This window comes from Perognathus longimembris, chromosome 20 (genome assembly GCF_023159225.1).
Source record: "Perognathus longimembris pacificus isolate PPM17 chromosome 20, ASM2315922v1, whole genome shotgun sequence".
Taxonomy (NCBI): domain Eukaryota; kingdom Metazoa; phylum Chordata; class Mammalia; order Rodentia; family Heteromyidae; genus Perognathus; species Perognathus longimembris.
This window is the reverse complement of record NC_063180.1, coordinates 28,732,660-28,756,166: the sequence shown is the minus strand read 5'-3', so window position 1 is coordinate 28,756,166 and position 23,507 is coordinate 28,732,660. Positions and strand designations below refer to the sequence as shown.

The 23,507-nt window shown below is 47.4% G+C and overlaps 1 protein-coding gene across 7 annotated transcripts in view; it reads right to left on the bottom strand.

Moving 5' to 3' along the window:
• The window catches only part of Adamtsl3 (ADAMTS like 3), a 104,962-nt gene that overhangs the window by 62,656 nt on the left and 18,799 nt on the right, over positions 1-23,507 (bottom strand). For all 7 annotated transcript variants that reach the window (XM_048368878.1, XM_048368880.1, XM_048368876.1 and 4 more), the window contains 3 exons: positions 9,494-9,621; positions 4,717-4,762; positions 263-499 (listed from right to left, as the gene is read on the bottom strand). In XM_048368878.1, the coding sequence (XP_048224835.1) occupies positions 263-499; positions 4,717-4,762; positions 9,494-9,621 (411 nt within the window). The remainder of the gene's footprint in view (positions 1-262; positions 500-4,716; positions 4,763-9,493; positions 9,622-23,507) is intronic.

The window sequence follows — 23,507 nt, the reverse complement described above, 5'->3', positions numbered from 1 at the left end:
AGCCACTGAGAAGTTAGATACTGCCATCTTCTGATTTTACATCCGGGAAATGTGCATGACTCTCAGTAATTTACATCACAAGTCAAATAGGAACATTCTCTAATAGACTTTTTGCATTAAAAATAGCCAGAATCTGTATTCTCAATCTGCATAAACGCAAACACAGGGGAAACACTTCTCTTTGTATACTGTGAGCATGGCACATCCCAGAACCAACGATGTGGGAGTCGGGTGGGGCTAGCCTGGGAGTCAGGTGGCTTACCTGGCAGACGCCACTGATGCACATGTCCAGGGAGTCCGTGTGGCAGCGGGTTCCATCAAGGACCTTGGGCGCCAGCTCCACAACCAGGCTCTGCCCCCGCGTGTGGCACTTGAGAGCACAGGGGGCCACAGGGTCGTTGTACCGCGGGAGCCACTCGTAGTAGTGCCCCTGGTACTGGACGTCATTGTAAGCGGAGCACTGCTGGGCTCTGAAGTCGTCGGCGTCTGCAGGGCAGTCCTGGAGGTGGACGGAAGGCCACATGGACATCACCAGAGGCGGTGGTCAATAGGAGGCCACATACCCCCCGGGGGGCCTGTTCCCCCCCCCCTACAGTCCCCCCTCTCCTGCAGTAACCCTCTCTGATTAAATTGTTGACTGAGCCCATGCAGTGGCTCCTGCCTGTAATCTCAGTTACTCTAGAAGTTGAGATCATGAAGATGGCCAAGATTGGGGTTCAAAGCCAGCCTGGGCCAAAAACTAGTGAGACTTCCCCCCAACTGAAAAACAATGACACACAAAAGCTCTGAGGACCTAGCTCAGATCAAGCACCTGCCCTGGAAGCATGTGGCCTGTGACAGGAAAAAAAGAAAGAAAGAAAGAAAGAAAGAAAGAAAGAAAGAAAGAAAGAAAGAAAGAAAGAAAGAAAGAAAGAAAGAAAGAAAACAGAACTACTTTTTAGACTTAAAGAAAAAAAAAGATTCTTGTATCTAAGTCTTTATAAAATAATGACTATGTGTTTAGGAATGGTTTCTAGAAATAAAATGTCTGAGTCAACGTGCACAGATGTCTTATGCACTTTTCAAAACACTGTAGATTGCTCAGCAGAAAGTTACTATCAGTCATCAACAGGCGACGCGAGTGGCCTTCCCCAATTACATCCTGGCACTTTCAATGCCATGGTTTTCTGAACTATCTTCCACTCAGAGGTGTGCTGCTTTCCTTTGTCTTTACTTTTTACTAGTTAGGTATAATACCTTGTCGAGTTTATTTCTTTCTATACCAATTCGTCAACATTTTTTTTTTTTGCTGTCTTCTACTCCCTGTCCGTTGGAATGTTTGTCTTTTGTTGTTTTCATCACATGAAACTATTAACCTTCAGAGTCAAGCTACCAAATTTTGTCATTTGGGTTGGAACTACTTTCCTCGCTTGATTTTGCTTTTGGTACTTTGTCAGGTCAAGAAGTTTTAAACCTGTATGTGGTGGTTGTCTTTCGTTTTTTCTTTGTTAGTGGACCAAAAACATGCTTCGCGACTCTACCCTGAGCAAAGATACTTACACGAGTTGCTGTAGTTCCTCTACAGATCAGAAAACATATTTAATTCTTGTTCTTTTTATTCAAGTGAATGACATCAAGTAAAATTTTGTTTTTCCCTACAAATAGTTACGGATAAGTTTGGGGCTATAGTTTTAAAACTTTCTTTCATTACTCCCTTTTTTAAAATTACATTAGTTTTGTGTTTTATTGGGTGTGTGTTTTTTTTCTACATTTATAATGTGCCTCCAATCTTTTGGAATTAGGTAAGGAATAGACAGAAGATTTTCCTCCAAAATTCTACCTTTATCCGTCATTTTGATGTCTTGGCTGCACTAAATCTGATCTCAGGTCACACCTGTGGAATCAAGTGGAAACAAAGTCTGAAGTTGGACGTATCTCCTGTCCTGGAGTGAGGCAGGCGTCTCTCCTCCCTTTGGCCTCCTTAGGAACTGGAGAAAAGGCCCTGACTCTCCAGAGCCATGACTATCTGGCAAAGATCTAGGATAAAATGACATCACCTCCTTTTCCTGTACCCGAGGCCAGACTGCTCTGTAGTGCACTCTTTGAATGCAAAGTATGTGAGCGCCTGGGTTCAGCGAGTTCCCCTCTCCCTCCCCGCGGTGGGGCACTGTGGGGGACGGTGTGAGGACACTGGGACGCCCTGCCCTGCACATACCAGGTGGGTGTCCACAGAAAGCAAGGAGGGCTGACCAACCGAAGACGGCCCCATGGACAGCTGGCCTTCCCTGGGCAGCACCGCTTGCCCCAGGCACATCTGGCTCAGGCCTCTCAGACTGAATCAGGAATTTGGAATGGCAGGAAGAACCAGAGATGAGAGCCCACTGCCGCCAGGGCTAGGCTGGCCATTTGAATTAGACAGAATGGGAGAAAGGAAGATGGCAACCCATTCTGCCCTTTGCCTGGGTTTCCATATTTCCTTTTCAACAGCTGGAAGGCTGTGTCCTTCTGACTGCTGGGTCTGGACCTTCAGGCACGCTGGTGCCTGAATTCCACCAACATTACCCATCTGGGTTCAGTAAGTCCCATTTTTCTTGCACCAATCTAAATGAACTGCTCTGTTCCTAGCAAAAGTGCTCCCTGATAAAGGCAACCTGGGGCCTGGGCCACACTGTGTCTCTTTCTTCCACTTCTCTTTGTACTTGGTTGGGCAGGATTGCCACTGCTTTTTAAAAATGTTTTTAATCAATGAAAGAACTGGTGGCCCAGCAAATATTTAATCACCAGTCCAAATATGACCAAGTCAAGGCTGATTCCCCAAGTAGCAAGCTCCGGTGACATGGTGCTGCTCTCCAGTAAACGTGGCAGAGACTGGCTGCGCAGTCAAATGCTCCTATTGTTCCTCACCCTCCCGAGGTCAGCCCTGAGTCTGTCCAGTCAGGCTCTGGCAGCTTTGGGTCTTGAGCAGTTTATCCTGCATTTGGGAAACTTGAGGCCCAGTGCCTTCTAATTCTTCCTGTCCCTGAGAAGTGGTTCTTATTAAGGACAATTGTTCACTAAGGGTTATCTTAAGTTGTGTTGCTCAGTCAGCTTTATTCTCCTGCTAAAGACATGGCATCTGCACACAGGAAACACTGAAACACTGGGGCCTATCCAGTATCTGTAAGTCAACAGGATCATAGTGCCAGAAATAAAAAATTCATTCAGAGTTAAGTTACAAAATTAATTAGACTGAGTCAACCAACGTAATCTGCAAGATTTAACTGGAAGTTGACAGTGCATCTGGGGGGTTGCGGGGGGAGAAGATAGGCTGGGGGAGCATGCAAAAGGAAGACAGGAAGAGAAGAGGAGGGCAGGGAAGATGCACAGGAGGAGGAAGGGGAGAAGGCCTCAAGGAGAGGGAAGACAGACAGAGAAGAGGCAGCGCCACAGAGCACCAAGCAAAAGCCAGCACCCACTTAGGGCCCTCTTGAGATCAGGGTCTCCTCCCACTCTAAAAACCACCGGGGATGTGTAAACCACACAGACAAGGAGAGCAGCCAAAACAAGAAGATGATCTGCTAAACCGAGTGTTTTTATGTGAGAGACAGTCCCTGACCTAAGAGATGATTTATACAAAGGATTGTACCGAGCTTTAATTTGGACCAGACATTTCGCTCATGTTCCCCTTGCAAACCAGTGCACAGGGACTCAGAAGACAGGCTAGGCGGTAAATGTAAATTCTTTACCTTATCTTCATATCCCAGTTATAGTACAAGTTACATTTGGCATAGCAAAGGACACAATGTCTAGCATTAAAATTAAGTATATGCTAATTCAAAATAAAACACACATATATACATTAAAAAAAAAAAAAAACCACATCCATGCTACAAAGACACTCCCGCCAAACTGAGATGGGCTGCAGGACTTAAAGGTATCTTCCCTTCTGCCTTTCCCAGCATTGCCTTTAGTCCTGCAAACCCCAGGGTAAAAAAATTGTGTTGTGTGTGTGTGTGTGTGTGTGTGTGTGTGTGTGTGTGTGTGTGTGTGTTTGAGTTCAGGCATCAGGCCTTGGGGCTGATCTGCTCTCGGCTTCCAGACAAATTCCCCTTCACTCTGATTCACCACTGATAAGGGGCCAGGCACTGTACCCACTGTAAGGGTACACGCCAGGGCTGATCCAAGCTTACGTCTGAAGGCCCCCATGTCCTGGGAGCACACCGAGCACAGGCCTGCTCTTTTCTACAATCTTTCAACCCCATTACCCCTGACAGACAGCACCCAGGGGCCAGGGAGGCTCAGACTGGCTCCAGAGCCCCGGCTGTCACTCAAAGCATGAGCTGATGTACATGCGGAATGGGATATCCCAGACTCCTTAACAAAAGACCAATTTTTGTTCCTTGGGCATTTGGAGTCTCTTATTTCCCTGTGTTCCGCTGTGCTGGTCAGAACTGAGAGCAGTAGCCATGGGCCTCCACACCAGCCCCCCCCCCCTCCCCGGGCTGAGGGGACCCTGGGCTCTGGAGGAGCTGTGGCTGTTGTGTATTGTTTCCATGAGTCCAGAAACTGCTAAATAATTAGCAAATCAAACCACAGCACAAGATGGCCTTAAAAGGGGGAGTAGAAACAGAAGGTGCTCCTCAAACTGTTATCAATTAAACAAATATTCAAATCTTCCACCAAGAGACCACTTTGCGAAATATGTTATCGTAACTTAAAACAAGAGTTTTCCAGATGATACCTTATGCATGGACTTACGTGATTGCTGCATGTCTTGTATCGGATATTCTGCCCTTCGCAATTCCTAGGGAAAAGGAGGAGAAGAGAAACAATGACTCGGTAGAAGTGGCAACATAACAAAAGCAAAACACAGCAGCGGTTCCCTGTACAATTTTACCAGAGCTCCTATCTCAACACTCCAAATTTAAATTCTAAGGTGCTATCTTCCTGGTCCAGTAAAGATGAAGGAGGGTACATTGGATAGAGAGAAAATCGTTTTGCTGATTAAGACAATAGTTTATTATTCTCACGCAACTCTTGCGTCAAGGTCCTGTGGCCACTGAGATTGATGTGTGTGTATGATGTATGTGTGTGCATACCGCAAGCAGATGTGTCATTTTTTTCTGAGGAAAGGGGGAAAGTGTACACAGAGGCACGTGGTCAGCCTGTCTCCCCATGCTTGCTGAGCAACCTAGGGTGGACGTGGTACCCCTGGCCCTCTTCTAACTGTCCAGCTATCTCTGGTAGGAATTTGCTCCAGGCAGAACCTCGGTTCCATTCCTACCTTCGGCCTTACTGAATCAAGTACCTCGCAACTGTGTTGGGGCAGCATTCTTGGAGATCGACACTGGTGGGTCTGCAAAGCCCTCGCTCGGATGACTGCCGAACAAGCTATCTGCCGCCTGGTGGGTGGGCAGGTTACAGCGCACCCAGGCTGGAACGGGGCAAGGGGCTGGCCATGTCTTCATAGTTTGGTAACTGTGTTTCCATTTTTTTCTTTTATTTATTGTGGGGAAATTATTGAGATTTGTCTTTAAAAAAATCATGACTCCACCAAAATGTTCACAGTAGAGAAAGGAGGCTGATGAGGACGACGACACTGGGGGAGGAGGGGCGTGAGGAGACCATGCAGGGAAACAGCCATACCAGGCGGGGAGGCCATCCACGAACCGGGACAGCTGGCTTTTGCCTCATGGTGGTCAAAACAAGGAAATAACCAAGAGGAAAGGGACTGTTTCCATTGCTCTCGTTATTTGGGGGGAGAGTCTCAGATTGAGGAAAGCTGCTGTCAGGCTAGGAAACGAGCTTCGGCGTCTCACCTCAGTGGTCCTGGCAAACCAGGGAGCCGGCGAGCAGCGTACTTGCACACACAGAATATAGGGGGCCCGAATCCACCAAAGCAAAGAAGGGGGATTTCCTTAAAAGGATTTTAGAAATTCAGAAACACTTTTTCAGATGCGTTTTTAGCAATTACGTCATTTCAGCCATTTTCATAAAAACTATTTTTTTTTTGTAAAAATAAATACAAAAGGAAGGAAGAAAGCGGCAATCCAAGGCACCTCCTGGCCCGTCTCAGGCCTGGTGGACACGGGCGCCCATGGCCTAAGCCCTGCACCCACTATGGGGTACACGCTGACGCTGGGGGCCTGGGCTGCTCAGCTGCATCTTCGGAGTGGAGCCTAAAGATCTGAACCTAAGAAGTACATGCACCATCCCCACCCACCCCGCTGCCAATCATCCTTACGCATCTCGCTGCAGGGCCGCAAGGGGTACAGAAAGGAAAGCATTTTATGTCATGAATTGCCAAACTGTGAAGCACCATTTAGGATCAAATTCTTTCTTTAGCTGCCTTCTGTGGCCTACCTACTATGTGTCCGGATGTAGACAGAAAAGTGTAAGATAACCTACTCTGTGTCCAGAAGTGGATACAAAAACACAGAACTAGTTGGCCACTTCCTTCTCAGTCAGCAATAACGTTTTCTTAACCCCAGGGTCTGGCCGCCATCTTGAGCATTTGGCTTCGGGTTGTGCAGTCTCATACACCCTCGGCTCGACGCCGCCAGGCCTCTCTTGATGTGGCAATGCTTCGGTTACACTCCGGTATGAAAATGAATGACTGCTTTATGAAAAGGGCATAAAATGAAATGCAAGTTGCTTTAAAGTTAAGGACAGGGGAGTCCTAATTCCCCACGCAAGAACTTGCCAGCTTATTCTGGAAATCGTTCTTTTGGCCCAAAGCAGTGAACTTCAGAGAATATTATTTGCAAGTCTTTTAATATTATTGTAATTGGTATATGCAAGAGAGAATGGTTACCAATAGAATATGAAAATGCACAAATACGTGTTTTCTATGCATTATAACATTCATAGCACCCTGAAACTGAAGTTTTGAAGTCATAAATTTACAAATGTATAAAATACATATGTAGATTCCACATGAGGATACACTGAAAACATTAATAAATTTCCCCTGAACTTTATAGCACTATAACTTGTTATATTCATTTGATGATATATTGACTCAAATACTAGTGTCATAAAGTCTGAGAGGCATGTGTTTTGAAGACTAAAAATGTATTAACTTTTAAAATAGTTGTTAAGCTAGACCTGGCTTCCCAGGATTGGCATTTGACTAGAATACCAGGTTATAAGTTTCTGAGAAAGAGAGAGAGACAGACAGACAGACAGACAGACAGACAGACCTTCTGGCTAAGGCATGATTCTTTTGCTGTGCAAAAAAGACTGATCTGAACTAAGATTTAAATGTAATCACATTTTGAAATAACTTTATCTACAAGGAAATAAGTAAGCAAAATGGCCACTTGCATCCTCTTCCTTAAGTGAGGAATTTAAAGGCACCCAAGCCCTGAGCGCCTGCTCCAGGCTCTGGGACGGCTTTCTGCTGGGTTCGATGTGCAATCAATCACCCTCATACTCCTCTTCCAGGAAAAGCTGACCACAAGTGCTTGATATTTGTGAAAAGTTTAATAAGAGAACCGATGAGCCTTCCTGAGGAAGTCAGCTTCCTCCGGGAAAATCTCAAAGCAGTTCTGACATTGCAGTTGGAGTTCTTCACGTGGTGGTGAGAAGGAAGAATCCTTGAATTCTTTTAAAATGCATTTGGATACCTTCTGTTTCCTAAGGGATTTTTTTTTCTTAACAACTTGTAAACCACAAGCAAGCTCTGGTTGGAAAGGGGGAGGAGAGCTCCCGGGACTCCTGCTCCACCTTCCCTCTGTGGTGACATCATGTGAAACTCTGGCACAGTACAACAACCCAGATATCCCCATAGTGCTGAGGCCAGTCCTAACCCTTAGGTCCCAGCACCTCTTCATGGCCTGTGACAGCCAGGCCCTGGCCCTCACCCACACCCTCCGGATACCAGGTCTAGAAGTAAGGCTTGCAAATAGGAGATTCCAAATTCCAGACAACAAACCTAAAAAAATGGCAATGAGGAATACTGTAATCCTCATTATCTTACACAGAGTGAACTCAAAACAAACCCTTATTGACACATTCAATAGCTAAAACATGGTTTTCAAACAGCCTAGACTTAGTCCTTAATAAAACAAAAACATGAAGTATGTACAATTTCCAAATGACTAGAGGTAAAAAAAAAAAAAAAGTTCTGAGAAAAGCATTAAAGAAAGGAGGAGGGAAATCATTTAAACGGAGATTGTACTTTAAGCTCTCCTTTCCCGTTACAAATTCCCAGTGAAATCCTGAACAAAGCACATTCATAAGGAAACAGTCCTGTCTCACCTGGAAGCTCACAGAACGTCAATGAGCCAAGCACACTAAGTACTAAGTTAAGATCAAATTAAAGATGAAATACACCCTCACTGTTCAGAAAGAAGATTGGCTTTGAAACTAGTGAAAGAGAACCTCAAGAGAATCCACTGGAAGTCCTGTGACCATGACCACTAAATCAGCCACTAAGTGATCGAGACATTAACGTGGCCATGGCCACTAAGTCATTCACTAAGTGAACGAGACGGTGATATGGCCACGGCCATTAAGTCATCCACTTAAGCGAGAGCTACTCAGAAAGGCTCTGGTTGAGCTTCCTCCAGAGTTTCCAAATCTCTGGATGCAGGGCCAACTCGCTCTTCCTGCGGGGACAGTTCTGCGTGGTTCTCCCTTCATGAGGGGACAGCCCTGCGGACTGTATGTTAAGGACAAATACAAATGAAATCCACTCCCTCCCTATTCAAGCCCTTCCCTTCACCTCTTAGGACTTAGAGGTGGCTTAGCCTTCCCCTGGCTGACCAGAGGCGAGCAGGAGCTTGTGCGCTATGCAGGAAGCCTCTCTCCTCCCATCCTCAGGGTGCACATAGCCCCCACTGCAGCCTCGACCACGTGTGTGCACTTCCATCCCAGTTCTAGAAGGTCTTCCCGACTCCCCCCCGAGGGCGGCACACTGAGCACAGCAAGAGCCACGTTTCCTCGCTGGGGAAAACACCCAGAAAGCAGACTGAGCACTTTGTCTTCACGCAAAACTCATCCTGGACCCAGCACTCATGAGTCATAGTCTGCTTAGTCTGCATTGGGCCCAGCGGCCTGGCCACACCATGCCGGACAGAGCAAGGAGCCAAGGCCATATGCTCTTGTCTGCCCTACACTGCAGGCCCAAAGACGTCACATTTCCAACAACATCGCCACATCCCAAAGACATCAGCACATCCCAAACATGTCACCACAGCCCAAAGACATCACATCCCAAAGACACATCCTGAAGATATCAGGCTACTGCTTAAGGTATCATAAAACAGTGAACACCAGAAAACTGATGAGAGCCTATGTGCTCCCTGAATTTCTCCTCCATGCCTGGAGACTGACCAGTGATAGCCAACTCACCCCAGAACGTAGGGCACCCATCACCCCTGGATACAAAGCTCCTACCATGTGAATCTGGTGACAGCACTGGCTAACGTGTGCACACACGCCACTGGTTGAACCACCGCCATGCTCAAGGTGCATTGCAAAGCCCTGTCCACCTCCACCTGGCCGGAGGCCCCCTCCAGCCACCACTGACCTGCCAGTCAAACACCTCCGCAGGGAGTAGGAGGCGCCTCCCCCGCAGGTCCGGGAACAGTCACTCCAGCCGCCCCACGCGTCCCAGTTGCCATCTTTGTCGTCCTCTGAGTTAGCATTTCTTGAGGTCTAGGTATGAAAAGAAGAGGCCCGTCACAGATATGACACAGACACTCACGCCCCGCCCAGACCCATTCGCAGGGGTGCCTTGGCAGTCAGACTCGCTGCCCACCAAAGATGGCGGCACTGCCAGAGATTGGGTGCACAGGGAACTACTGTCCACTGGGTTGGAAGTTCTAGCCATGGAAATCTAGAGACCTGAGGCTGCTGGCAGACCACTGCTGAGTTTTGATTTTTATCCCTCCTTAGTCAGTTTAAAAAGGGACAACTTATGTCTGCCACATTAGGTAAAAATGAGTGCCTGCCAAGCAAGCACAAGGCTTTGAATTCAAATCCCAGTACCACCAAAAAGAAAGAAAGAAGAAAATAATAAAAGGAAGAAATGTCCCAAGTAGAATATCATATTGATAGGGAAATAAGTAATGATTCAGTTTTTCTTACCATATTTTATGATTAGTACATATTAATTATATAAAATAATAGGTTTCATCAGAACATTTTATGCATGCAAATAAAATAGTTTGGTCATGCCTATTAAATTTTTGATAAGAGTCTGGAAATAGACTCAAGTATAAGGATGTAGGATCACAAATCAATGTAGTAAGTGATTAATTTTATTTCATTTTGACACAAGGTCTCCTCTGTAACTATGGCTGCCCTTGAACTTGCAACCCTCCTGCCTCTTGAGTACTGGGTTAAATCAGAGAAGTAAAACCCACAAAAGTTCATAAAATATAGCAAAATTAATTCCATATATATCAGAAAATTATATTAAAATACCGAGGCCATACAATACTAGCAAATGATGAGCTAGTCATCATATGGAATCATCCTAAGGAAAGACTTGTTAATGAAAGTTGAAACTCTAAAGGAGAAGGCTGGATTAATTGCATTGGAACAAAAGCAAAAAGCACTTTATCTCTGACTTGGACAAATGGAGGCTCTGTGTACACACACAGGGACCAGTAGGGCAAGTGCATGGCTGGGAGGACACGGAGCACCACATAGGGAGGAAGAGGCAGGAGGAGCAACATGGAAGGGGAGGACACCGAGAGAAAGGAGACTGAATGTTTTGGCTTCCCCTAGCCCCGGCTGAAGATCTGGAGCAAATCTGGCAAAACAGCAAATTCAATAAAAGCAGGGAGAGGGCATTCATAGTGCCATTTTACTACTGTGTAAGCATTCACGACTTTGGGCATTGCTCTAGAAAACATGTCAAGAATAAGATGCAACATTGGCTAACAACCTTATTCACCTACAAGCCTGTCACACTATTGATACAGGAAACCTTGTACCTGAGAAAGGAGAGTTAAAACCACACATCACAGGGGGAAGATGAGAAGGCTTTGAGCAGTTTTTAACCATCACTTACTCTTTGTTTTAGTTTCTCTGCATTTCATAGCATCGTTTTAAAATAAAAGTTACAAGACCTAATTAAAAACAAGCAAGCAGACAAAAAAAAAAAAAAACCAACCCCACATCTTCCTGGCACACTGCAAAGTTCAAGTCAGGCAGAACTCAAGACGGAAGTGCTAACCAAGTTTCAGACCGGCAAAGTCTGTGAAGGGAACGGTGACATACCAACACATTGCAGCCCCAGACTGGACTAGACACAGCACAGGTCTCTTCGAGCCCTGAGGCAAGCTGCCTCATCCAGCCCTTCCCAAAAAAGGAAAAAATAATAATAATTAAATTAAAAAGGGATCACAGAAAGGGCCTTCAAAACTGAAATGAAAAAATAATAACTGGAAGCAAAGAAGGAGTGTTCCAATCATTTTCGCTCAGCTCCCCTCAGTCAGTAAGCCCCTGGCCTCTGGCCAAACCTCTTTTTACGGCACAGTCAGCGGTCCGACTAGAGGTAATATTTCGCAGAATTTCAGTAACAGTCAGAGGAGGGGCAGGATAAATACCTGGCACCCGATCAGATCTGTCATCGGCAGGGGCGGCTGGTGGAGCCTTTACTATTTACAGTTCTAATTAGACCACTGCTCCATTCTATTTTCCACCCTAAATGTCACCGGCCACAACCAGGCCCCTCCTGTCCACTGCCTAATGTCAAACACCATTTTTAATTCATAAAAACACAATAAGTAGTTGAATACATTCATCTGGACTTTTAGGTGGGGGTTAGTCCAAATCATTTAGGTCAACGTTTAAAATACACACAGCTGAGACTGATTTTTCTTCTTTTCGTCACTTGATACACTGATAGGTTGAACGTGAAAAGTTGAAAAACATCATCGTGTATTTTTAGCATGAAAGTTGAGAGTTCTTTGCAATATTGTTCTAATTTGTTTTTATTTCCCCATCCCATCTGTTCGATTTATAGTTAGAATCGGGTTTCTGTCTATGACTTTCCTGACAAAAAAACTGTGCTCATGGTGGCAAGCTAGGAGGTACTGTGCACTTAGTGGTGCTGAGCCTCCTGTGTAGCAGAATCATTTTGGCCAGGCCCAGCCCTGAAGTCTAGTGACAATGAGATACAACTGAGGGATATCAGCTCCAATCTTGGCCTCACATAACCCAGAGAAGTGAGTTCAGTGTCCAACCATTCTTCCTCCCAGCTCCCATGCTAGAGGGAGACAGGGTACTGCATGCTAGGTGATGCCTAACGGCTTGTATCAGCTGCAGAGTTCTGTGCACCTCCACTCCTGTGTCTTAACTTCTCCCAGCCATTCTGGCCCTCCAAGTGAGAACCTGAGACCTGGAGGAATCCAGAGAGCGAGAGGACCCAGGCAGAGCCCCTGTGGCTCAAATTCCGCCCCCCAACCCTGCACACCCATGTTTTCTCAGAAGCACTGACTCAGAAGCAAGGGTGGGGCTGCCAGCTCTAGCCATCAGGGTCTTGCACCTTTGATCAAATGCATCTTCTGCAGTGATCTAGGGGAACTGCATCATCCTCTTGGTATCTCCATGATGTCTTCTCCTTGGTTTTCCTGCTCCATTTTGCAAGCGAAGCTACACTTCTCTTTTCCAGATGTGTGTTGTCCTGCGTCAGTTAATCCATGAGGAAGGCACACTGCCATGCAGGGGTCACCAACTCGGTGTGTCAGCTCATTTTCTCTCACACACATGCACCCAAATTCAAGGCTCTGTGTGGGACCACAGGTCAACCCCTCGAGTCTCCCCGGGCCTCCTGCATACCTCTTTCTTTCTTTCTTTCCTTCCTTCCTTCCTTCCGTCCGTCCGTCCTTCTTTCTTTCTGCTTATTTTCTAATTGCAAAGGAATTCGGCACGTGTTTTAACACTCAGTTTTTGCTCATCTCTATTTTCTGATGTCATGCAATGAACAGGCACAGCTTGTAGAATAAAACAACCAACATTAGTTCTTTTGTTTTAAGAAAGAAAAACACAAAGAAGGAAAGCTATGGAACCATATCCAAAGAAAGAATATGCTTGTGGTACTGTTTGGTTTGAACTATCAGGCTTAAAAATCTCTTATGAAATTCTTTTTCCCCCTAAGTAAAGTTCTAGCTAGGGAACACTTTGGGTGAACAATCCAAAGGAGATACTGTTTACGCATTTTGTGAGACCTGGCGGATGCCAGGACGTGGCAGGAGCCGCGTGTTCACGGTCTCGTGGAGGTACAGGGGCTGCGTGCCCTTCCTTCCCTGGCCCCCAGCATAAATCAAATCACACACTATTTCCCTGACAAGTTCTTCAATCTATGACTTGTAATGAATAGTGCAGTTTTTCCTAGCCTTGCTAGAATGTGGCTAATGAAACACAGATTTCACATATAAGGTCCGTTATTGGAAATGCTATATTAACAGCTCCGTATTATAAACAACCCCAAGCAAAGCAGTTCCTCTGGGAGCTTGCTTCCCAGATGCAGTTTGCAGGCCCTTCCCACGGACGTCATTAGAGGAGACCACTCCAATTGGGGTAACTGCAGATAGGCTGTTGTAGGTGAATGCCACCTTAAGGTCTTGAGCAACAACAACAAAAATTTTTTATCGGAATTGCAAAAAAGTCACTTGAAAAAGGTCACTTGGGCTATCATAGAAACTCAACCATCTTGCTCAATGAGGGACTACATGCTGGGTGCTGCTGAGAGACGCCCACAGGTCCAGCCCTGCCCACTCTGTCCGTGGGGCGTGTCCATAGACTTACCACCCCAACCCCCTGTGTCCCAAGCTGGTGACACCATCCAGGTAGGGTCTTTAGTCCTCAGATCGGTTGGGTTGGGTCTTCAGCCATCGGCTCAATTGGGTTGGGTCTTCAGCTTGGGTAGGTGGGTTGACTCAACTCTCTTAGAGACATACCTCCACCCACTGGACAACCCAAAGCCTTCCGAATGTCCTGCAGCCTCAGACATTTCCACTACAGCTATACAACCACAAGAGGCACAGAGTCCAACCCCCTCTGTGGACAAATCCACGACCAACCACAGTGAGGGTGAAGTGACCTGGCCATCTTGTTAGCAAGTAGGGTGACTTGACAGGCCACACTCACTCTAGACCCCATGGTGGGTGCCCCAGAGGCTGTTGGGGGCGGGGGATGGGTTCTGTTCTGCATCTCAGTCTCTTCCTCTGCTCACCAGCTTCTTTCTCTCCCTCCCATGGTATCAATTACAAGGGAGCTCTCAAATAAACTTCTTGCAGGTCAAACTCCTCAGTCCACTCCCAAAGCCCAGCCCCAAAGTACCCCTCCACATTGTGTCTCACATACAGATTACTAAACTGTCCTGTGTCATTAACCATGAGGGCCTCGTGGGCCCACTGAGGTGCACAGACACAGTATTCCCCAGGAACAACAGACGCACGTGTGTATGGCATGTGACCAGCGTAGGACAATGCTCCCACTGCTGCTGCTAATTGCAGCGACCATGGAACAATACACCAACCAACACTGAGAAGCCATGCTTCTCTCTCCGCTAGCTATGGAGTTCCCAAGGGCAGAGCTCTGTTCCCTCGGCTTCATGGAGCAGACACGGAATAAATGGCCAGGGCACCTCTGAGGCGCGCTACCCTTCAGACCAAGGCGTGTAAGTTTATTTCACAGTCTCAGATGTGGGAGAGGCGGCAAGGAGAGAAAGGGAAGCAGAGAAATGTTTTGGTTAAAGGGAATGACATATGAGGAGCGTTGCACAAGATCTTTCCCCCATGCCAAAAAGGAATCCAGGAGACGCCAGGCTGACACTTGCTGAGAGCTGCCCCGTGGTGCCAGCCAGTCTGGGCTGCCAGATCTGATGGCGGCTCCCCCCGGGGCTGCCCTCACCCAGCCAGGATGACCAGGTTCTCAAACAGACGCCGCTTACTTCTCCATTTTGCATGGCCGAGCAAAACCACCTCTCGCCGCTTTCTCTCAGGGAGCAACGAATGTTTGGGCGACACGGACTTTACCTCCACGAAAACAAAACTGCATCTGGCAATGTTCACAGAAATTTTAAAAAAAAATTAAAAACAAGAATCCGCCATGAGCAAGGAGAGCTAAATTTCAAATGTGTGGCAAAAGAACACATGCTGGACGGCAAGGAGAACTCCTACTCAGCCTAGGCCTCCAGGGGCCGCTAGCCTGAAGACGTCCTTCAGCCAAGGTCATTTCCACTCCTGCTCTTGCGGACAGTTCTGGCCAGCACCTGACAGGAAATCTAATGCACGGGAAATGGAAAAACTTACTGAAGCCATTTTCCCTGCCAGTGTAGAAACAGTCCAAAGTGGGACGCTACACTACCACTGCCACGGTGCCAAGTAGTGAGACGTTGCTCCAACGCTCTCCAAGTGCAGCAAGAGGAAGAGAGAGATGAGCAGAGATGAAGTTGGGAAGACCAAGGGAGGCCAAGGAGGCCCAGGGAGGCCAGGGAAGGCCAGGGGAGGCAGAGAATCCTCACGGCTGAGCCGCCAGACCTGTGGCTACCAGATTTCAGAGGCCAGCAGCAAGGGGGCAGCCAGCCCAGACGCATTTCCAAATGTCACCTGCCTGAGTGTTCGGAGCAGCTACCTCTGAGCTCAGGGTAGCTGTCAGCTCTAGCACTGGCATTTTCAGTGGCATAAATTGCACGGTAGGATTTTGTGGTGATATTTGCATACACACATTTGGTATACTTAGCAAATTCACCTCCTCTTACTGTGTCTTATTCCTTTCCTTCCTACACCTTCCCCACTATTTCCACACAAGTATATAATACACTTTATCCATATTCACCTTCCCATCCCTCTCTCCTTTCTTCTCCCCCTCCCTGCTGGCTCACCCTCCTGAACAAGCATGTCCTCTTCTTCGGTGGTGGTTGTGTTTTTGATTCTGCACATGAACAAAAAGCATGTGGTATTGGTTTTGAGCTTGGTGATAATCATAATAATCAGAGAACAAATGCTAGGAGCGTGGGACCCTAAGTTTCTGGTGATCAGAACAAGGCTGTTCCCACACATCTGACACCAGACACGAAAGGCCTTGCACCCACACCCATACCTACACCCGGAGGATCCTGAGACAAGATGGCAGCACCTCGTCCCCACCATCCCCATTAGAGAGTCATACCATGGGCATCTATCTGAGCGAAAGGAAACTCATTCTCTGCAGCTCCAATGGTGACTCACTTGGAGACTCTGTGAGAGAAACATTATAGCACTTCCCTGTCCAAAATGGCCAGACTCCACACAAGCTGTCAGGTGTGCAGGCTAGACCCACCCTGAGCTGTCAGGTGTGCAGGCCAGACCCACCCTGAGCTGTCAGGTGTGCAGGCCAGACCCACCCTGAGCTGTCAGGTGGGCAGCCCAGGTGGCTGACCACAAACAAGCCCCATGCTTTGAACAGCTGCCACAGCCGCCTGGTGAAAGAACTCGTAGAAGAGGCTCCAGACATGGGGAACCCAGACACCCCACCCTGGCTGGATGCCTAGCTCTACCTTGGTTTTGCCAATAACAACTTTGTGACAACTAGGGATACTTAAAAAAATAAATTAACCTAATGTTATCATTTTACATAAGACTTTGTGCCAGTGTCCTTAGCTTATGGAATAATGTCTACAAATCCCAATTAGCGTAACAGGTGACTCAGTAAGTCCTTGTGATTACTATACTATTTGTGTTTTGCAATTTGCAAATATACATTGAAGACCTTTCTCTTCTAAAGGAAACACAGTCACATCATAAATTACTGACAGTACTATGTGTATTCAAGTCCATTATGAGTTCATAGTCTATATTTCATATTTAAAATGTTTAAAACTGTAAAGCATCATTAAAAAAAATTTAAACACATTTCAGAGACTCACTATCCTCTCTGTGCTACAAGGCTCAGCATGGTTCCCTCTGGTCTGACCACTGGCCTTTAATTAAATGTCCACCAACAATGTCCACCCTTCATCTTCCATTCTGGGTGCTTATCCAATGCTCAGGGCGCTGAGCCATTTTGTGGTTGGTGTCTAAGTCACTCGCCCACTTCCACCAGGCACTAAGCCAAATAAATGCTCTAAAAGCATTCAAAAGACACACCAAAACTAATCTCTCTCTTTTTTTTTTTTTTGGTCTTAAGAAATTCAGGATCACGAACCCTATTTTATGAAGTAGGAATGCTATCAATAAACTAGAAGAAAATGTTAAATAAAGTCATAAACGTAATCATCATCAGTTTCTCCAGACGGCGAGATGGCTTCCATCAGACAAATCTCAGCCGGAACAGCACAGTCAGCTCAAAGATTTGTACAATGGCGGAACACATTACGGAGCAGGTTGTTTTCCAAACCTCCAGACCCACAGACTCTCTCTGGTGAGTTAAAATGATATTAAATTCCATCCACGTAATGTGAACAGCCCACAAAAATGCCAAAGGACAATTAACATAGCACCAGCCCAGAATTCCAATTGCTCTAAAAAGCTGTGGCACAGTCAGTCCCTAGTTTGCAGACACCCATGCCTAAGTCTCTCACCCCGTGAGGAGAACCCTCCTCTACCACCGCCTCTGTCACCCCCCACATGCCAGCACCATTAGAATGCACACAACCCCTCACCCCCGACGGGACCACAACTCCAGGGACTTCTTAGCTTTTTCTCCCCAAAATATTCCCATCAACACTTGCTTTAATCAGATGGGTTCCAAGAGTCCCTTCATTTCTGTTTAGGGAGTTGAAAGGAGATGGTTTATAGTACATTTCTTGTCCCACCCTTGTGATTACACCTAGCCCATACATTTAATGAAATGCCAAAGTGGAAACAATACAGCAGGATGGTGCCTCCAGGCTCCGTGAAAAGCCAGGTGTTGGCAATATTGCTGAGAAACTCAGGCTCTGGACACAAGTTTTCCTGAACCAAGGGCAGCCATGACAACATCCCACCTGGCAGACAGAACAGAATTTCAGGACAACTTCCTGCAGCTCTGCCAGCTTCTGGATGCCAGGTAAGGGTGATTTCGTAACTTAAAAATAAAGAAAACCTGATGTTTCTCAACAACGCACAAGGGAAAAATAAGAGCTGCAAACTTAAATCTTGCAAAGGAAAAAAGGCTTCCTATTTCATCATCTGCACCTAGAAGAAAAATTTAATTTAGTATGAGGGGCTGGGAATATGGCCTAGCGGCAAAAGTGCTTGCTTTGTATACATGAAGCCCTGGGTTCAATTCCTCAGTACCACATATATAGAAAATGGCCAGAAGTGGCACTGTGGCTCAAGTTGGCAAAGTGCTAGCCTTGAGCAAAAAGAAGCCAGGGACAGTGCTCAGGCCCTGAGTTCAAGCCCCAGGATTGGCAAAAAAGAAATTGCTATGATTCTTCCTTACCATGCATTAGTTGTACAAGGGGATTCTCCTTGGGACATTTCCACACCTGCCTACAATGTACCCACCTGCCTCACCCCTCCAGCAGTCTCCCCATTCCTGCCATCCCCTAATCTTAAAACAGTTTGAATTGGCTTCACGATTCTATGTTCACACATGCATATAAAGTGTCTGCCCCCAACAGATCCTGTTTGCTTTCCTCTCATTAATTTCTCCAAGTGTGTATTAATTGTGCCACAGTGTTTCACTAATGTATTTTGTGTGTGTGGTATGTGTGCACGTGTACTATTTAAATCAGAACAAGCCCCTCTATTGCTATTTCAGGTTTCTTACTCTAGTATTTGATGGTGAAGGGTGGCAGCAGCCTCAGTGAAGTGTTTATAACTTGCAAATTCTGAGTGGAGTCAGCTAAAGCTTGAAAAGGTTTGCACCAAGCTTGTGGTACCATACATCCACATCTTGGAATGAGTTGCACCAGGGAAATGCTTCATGATATAACAGCAGTATCCATCCATTCCTGGGACAGAAAACAAGGCTACTTCCAGTTGGAACACGCAGTGGACTCAATTTGTGAAGCCTCCTAATGGTGGCTCGTCTACCAAAGTACTTCCCAGCTTGACGTGTCTATTCAGTGTGCAGCTGTGTGCTCTGACCCTGGGCACTGACGGCCCACAGAGCCCTCATCACTAGGCTCTCAGTCTGTGCCTCCGACCCATCCCACTGCCAGGACAGGGGGTGGGGGGGGGCGGTGCTGAGCTGGCCAGCAGTCTCCTCTACCACATCTTCCAGAGCTATCGCCCTCATCCTTCTCCTTTGCTTCTTCCAGTTCCTTCTTCACAGTGATCTTTCCTGGGTGGATGCACCCACGCTTGCCATGTTGAAGCCAGTTGAGTGACTCCCCCATGCTGTCAGCGCCCATGATGGGAAGCACAATTAAGCTCTGGGATTTTTTTTTAATTTTTCGTTTTCATTTTCGGGGATTGTTCTTTTACATCTGCACAATCCCCAAGTCAAATGCACAGAACAGGTGCACATGGAGAAGCTGCACACCATTTGCTTCCTTCTCTTCTCCTTCCCCTTGCAGGAGCCTTTTCATGTTTGTTTGTTGTTTTAATTCTCCTCCTGGGGTCATGCTAATCTTTTCTCTTGTCATTAATTCTAGCATGCAGGCTGTTGGCACAAACACAGAGGCTTGTTTTGAAGATGAGACCATGCATACACAGCACCAAATCCACTTGTGGCGATGGCTGGATAAGGCTACTTACCATCTTAACCTTACTCAGAAGCCTCCCCTCCTTGGCTTCCTGACTGGAGCCACAGGAATGACTCTGGACACCATCCTAACACACATGCCTGTGCTACCAGCATGGTGGCCATCCCAAGACTTACTGAGAGATTGACACAATGAATGAATGGTCCTTAAGCCTCATTCTGCTAACAGGCCAATGGACATTAGCACACTAGAGAAGAGCACAAAAGGTCTCCGTTCTGCATATTTCAGTCACACTGAGAGAAGCAACGGGATGGAATTAGGTTTTGACACCAGATGCAGGTACTCTAAAGAGGTGGAGTGGGATGAAGAGGAAAGGATCAGACAAATAAAGAGAAGAAAGGGAGAATGCAGTCAAGAACCCAATGGGTATTCTACAAAGTTAATTTGAGTGAAGGAAGGAGTAAGTGGCAGAGGGATGGGTGAGAATGTTGAAAGGGGTGACATGACTATGATACATGACTGCTTTGTTAAGTGGCAACTCCTTTGTACAATTGCTTAAAGATAACTTTAAAAAGGAGGAAAAGGATGATGTTTTGAAATGGAGCATAATGGCCCTACTCTGTGTGTGTACTTTTGTATACACACACACACACACACACAGTTTGTGTGTGCGTGCACTGTCTATCCAGGAGCTCTATTTAACACCTATTTGTCTGCATCTACTATAAGCCTAATAGTCCAAGTTTTGCCTTTTCTTAATTGTGACAGGAAATGCACACCACTATTTTGAATGTTGTGGCACCAGAGGGAAGGGGGCTAGATAGAGGAGGAGCGTGGGTGGACCAGGCTGAGAGCCGGCCAGCCACAGGGACAAAGCTGAGAGCTGGAAGCAGAGCAGCCAGCCCCTTCCCCAGCCAGGCCCTGCAAACACAACCAAAACACAAGGAAGAAACAAGGACAGGCGTCATGATGACAGAGGACTATTCCGCTTGCAAAGAGCAGACAGTGGAGTCCAGCTAGAAGCAGGGTAGAAACCAGGAAAAGCTGAACAGAAGACCAGTTTATAGGATGCTGCAAAACAGAACTGCCCACCTTATTTGTAGATTTATTACATGCAGTTGTGACGAAACACAGTTTAAAATAAAGTCTAAATATCAAAGGAAACTTTAAAAATTAAAAAAAAATTCACTTCCCTGGTGCCCATTACACCCACTCCATTGAGGTAGAGGAGTTCTTAGTCAGCACCCTGTGTCATCAGTCAGCACCTTGGGCCATCAGTTATGTTTAAGTCCCATGATCCTGTGGGGCCTCCCTGCTTTTAATCTCATGAAAATCTTTCTCAAAACATCCTCGTGCTCAGGAAGCAGGGTGAAAGCACCCATGCCTCACTGGGGCGATGAGATGGAAGTCTGAGATCTGTTGACCGTTATGTCCTTAGCAGGAACAGGGTGGGGCTGCGAACCCCAAGACCATGGCACAGTGGTGCACTCCGAAGCCTATGCATTTGTGGTTTCCTGAAGGTCAGCTCCCAGGTCACTGAGCTCAGAGCACTACAAAAGGTCACGGCACACAGAGCAGCATCACGGGCACTTGCCATCCACCAGAGCTACCAGAGCTCGCACACCCTAAAGGGAAGATGCCTCAAGATCCCCTCTGCTCCGCAGAGTCTAGGCTTGGAGGAGACACAGCTCCAAGCGCGGGCCAGCGAGCATCCATGGGTGACCTGAGCCCACAGCCCTGGCGGGCCAGGAGCCTCTGCAACGTGCCTGCACTTTCCAACCTAGGCCAGCCTGGGCCAAACAAAAGGAAACATCCCCCGCCACACACACACTCCAAATTGGCCAATCCAAACATAATGCCTCAAGTCCCAGGGGCTGGGGAGTAAATTCCATGGCTGCTTCCACACCTAGCCCTTCCCAGTTCAGCCAGTAGAGAATGAAGGCAGCCTCCGCTCCATGACGGGACTTTCTTTTACCTGACCTGTTGACCACTGCACTGTGCCTCAGCGAGACATGAAGACAAGATTCTTCATGCTGTCCCCCACTGTCCCTGTGCATCCGCCCAGCAAGCCCCCAAGACCACGCCCCATCCCAGCCCTGCCCTTCTCCAGGATGGCCGGGGGAGGGGGGGTCTCCACTTTGCAACACCTGTGGAAGAAAGACCACAGCTGAACACGCTAGAATTCACTGAACAGAGACACGGGTTCAGGAGCCAAGAACTCCTTTCATCAAGTGATGGCAAAATAAAGCACTAGACGTGGAGGCTCCTCTGCCCTGCAGCGCTAGGTGGCGGCTGAGGGACGGCTTCCAGCAGAGCCCAGCGTGGCACAGGTGGGGCTGCGGCTCTGCCGGGATGCTGGCCCCGGGATATCCATGGATGGAGGGCCCCAGGAACAGGAGACCCAGAGGTGACCAAGAAGAGCCAAACGGGGGAACTAGATGCCACCCCAGGAGAAAGCGCAGGCTTGTACCAGGAGAACATGGCTGCGTCAAGAGTCAGGCTGCGGAGAAGAGCGGTGAGGTCGAGGTTGAACACTGAGAGGAGCAGCTGTAGTGAGGGGCAGGTGAGAGTCCTCGGAGCTAGAGAGAAGCGTGAGGGGACAGACAGTAGCGTGGGTGTCCAAATCCCTGAGTGCTCTGAGAATCACGGCAGGATGTTGGAAGAAAAGATCCCTGGAGAAAGCTCAGACAGACCAGGATTGGGAGGACAATAGGAGCCTAGGTGGATGGCAGGGGAGAGTGACAGGGGAGGATGACAGGCCCCCGGCGGATGGATGGGGGAGGAGAGAAGTCCAGCTCACAGGTCAGCTCCCACCCCAGCCACGTGATGCTTGGACGGCGCGTCAAGAGCAGCCCCCACCAGCAAAAATAAAAAGTAAAGGCACTCCCAAGCTGGACCGAGGAAGACAACTTTACAGGAGGAGTCAGTCCCGCGTTGCTCAGGAGCTCGGTGTGGGGGCACAGCAGCCAGCCTGAGAGATGGTCTACTCCTGAGAAGCTCGGCGACGATGAGAGTCCAGGCGCACATTGCCCGTCAGAGCAGCACGGAGCAGGAGCAGAGATGCGTGGCATTGGCAGCCCGAGCTGGGAAGATGCTGAGCCCAGTGCACAGCATTGGTGAGCTTGGCTCCACCCTGGGTGCTTACCCCATCTGCTAGCACAGCATGAGTTTGCTTCCTAAATATCTGGAATATTTAAGGAGCAAATGACACTGACCAAGATTACTCACCAGCAAAGGAATGAACTACTGGAACTAAAAGGCTGGCTGCTTAAAAACATGACCCACACCCAGGCCTCGGGCAGGTATGGAGAACACAAGGGCTTCATTTTGATCTGCGCAAAGAAGACCCAAACTTGTAACCCCAGCCTGTGTCCGTCTTCCTTTACCAGAAGCTTCAGAAATTGGTATTTACTTTCCAAGTTAAAAGCTATTACATAAATAACTTGGAAACTTGAAGTGATATTTCTGAGGCCTGCCAACAATTTAACCACAGTAAAGCTCCTGGCCAAGACAGTCACAAAAAGCCCGGAAGCAGTGACTCTGAGAAAGATGTACCCACCACGGCAAACAGATTTCTCCTCCTCAGAAAGAATGCATAAATCAAGAGTCAAATAAGGAAAAGGAAAATTAGGTCTGGCAATACCAGCGGACAAAGGAACACTTAAGAACAGTTGAGGAACCAGACGACACAAAGTCTTCGTTATTAACATGTTATTGTTACTAGTAGTTTTAAAAATGCATCCGAACATTTCTCTCATACTTTCCCTGCCCGCAGATTAGCTGTAAAAATGCCTTCACTGAGCTAAAGGGCAAAGAAAAGCCACTTGGCTCCACACCCGCCCGGCTGTGTGATCTGGACCTGAACTGTTCCTCTCGGTTCACACTCCTCACCTGAGGGGCCAGGGTCCCTGTCCTTCCTCACCCCTGCCTTTGGCGATGGCAGAGACCTGCCCAGACTTCACATCCAGCC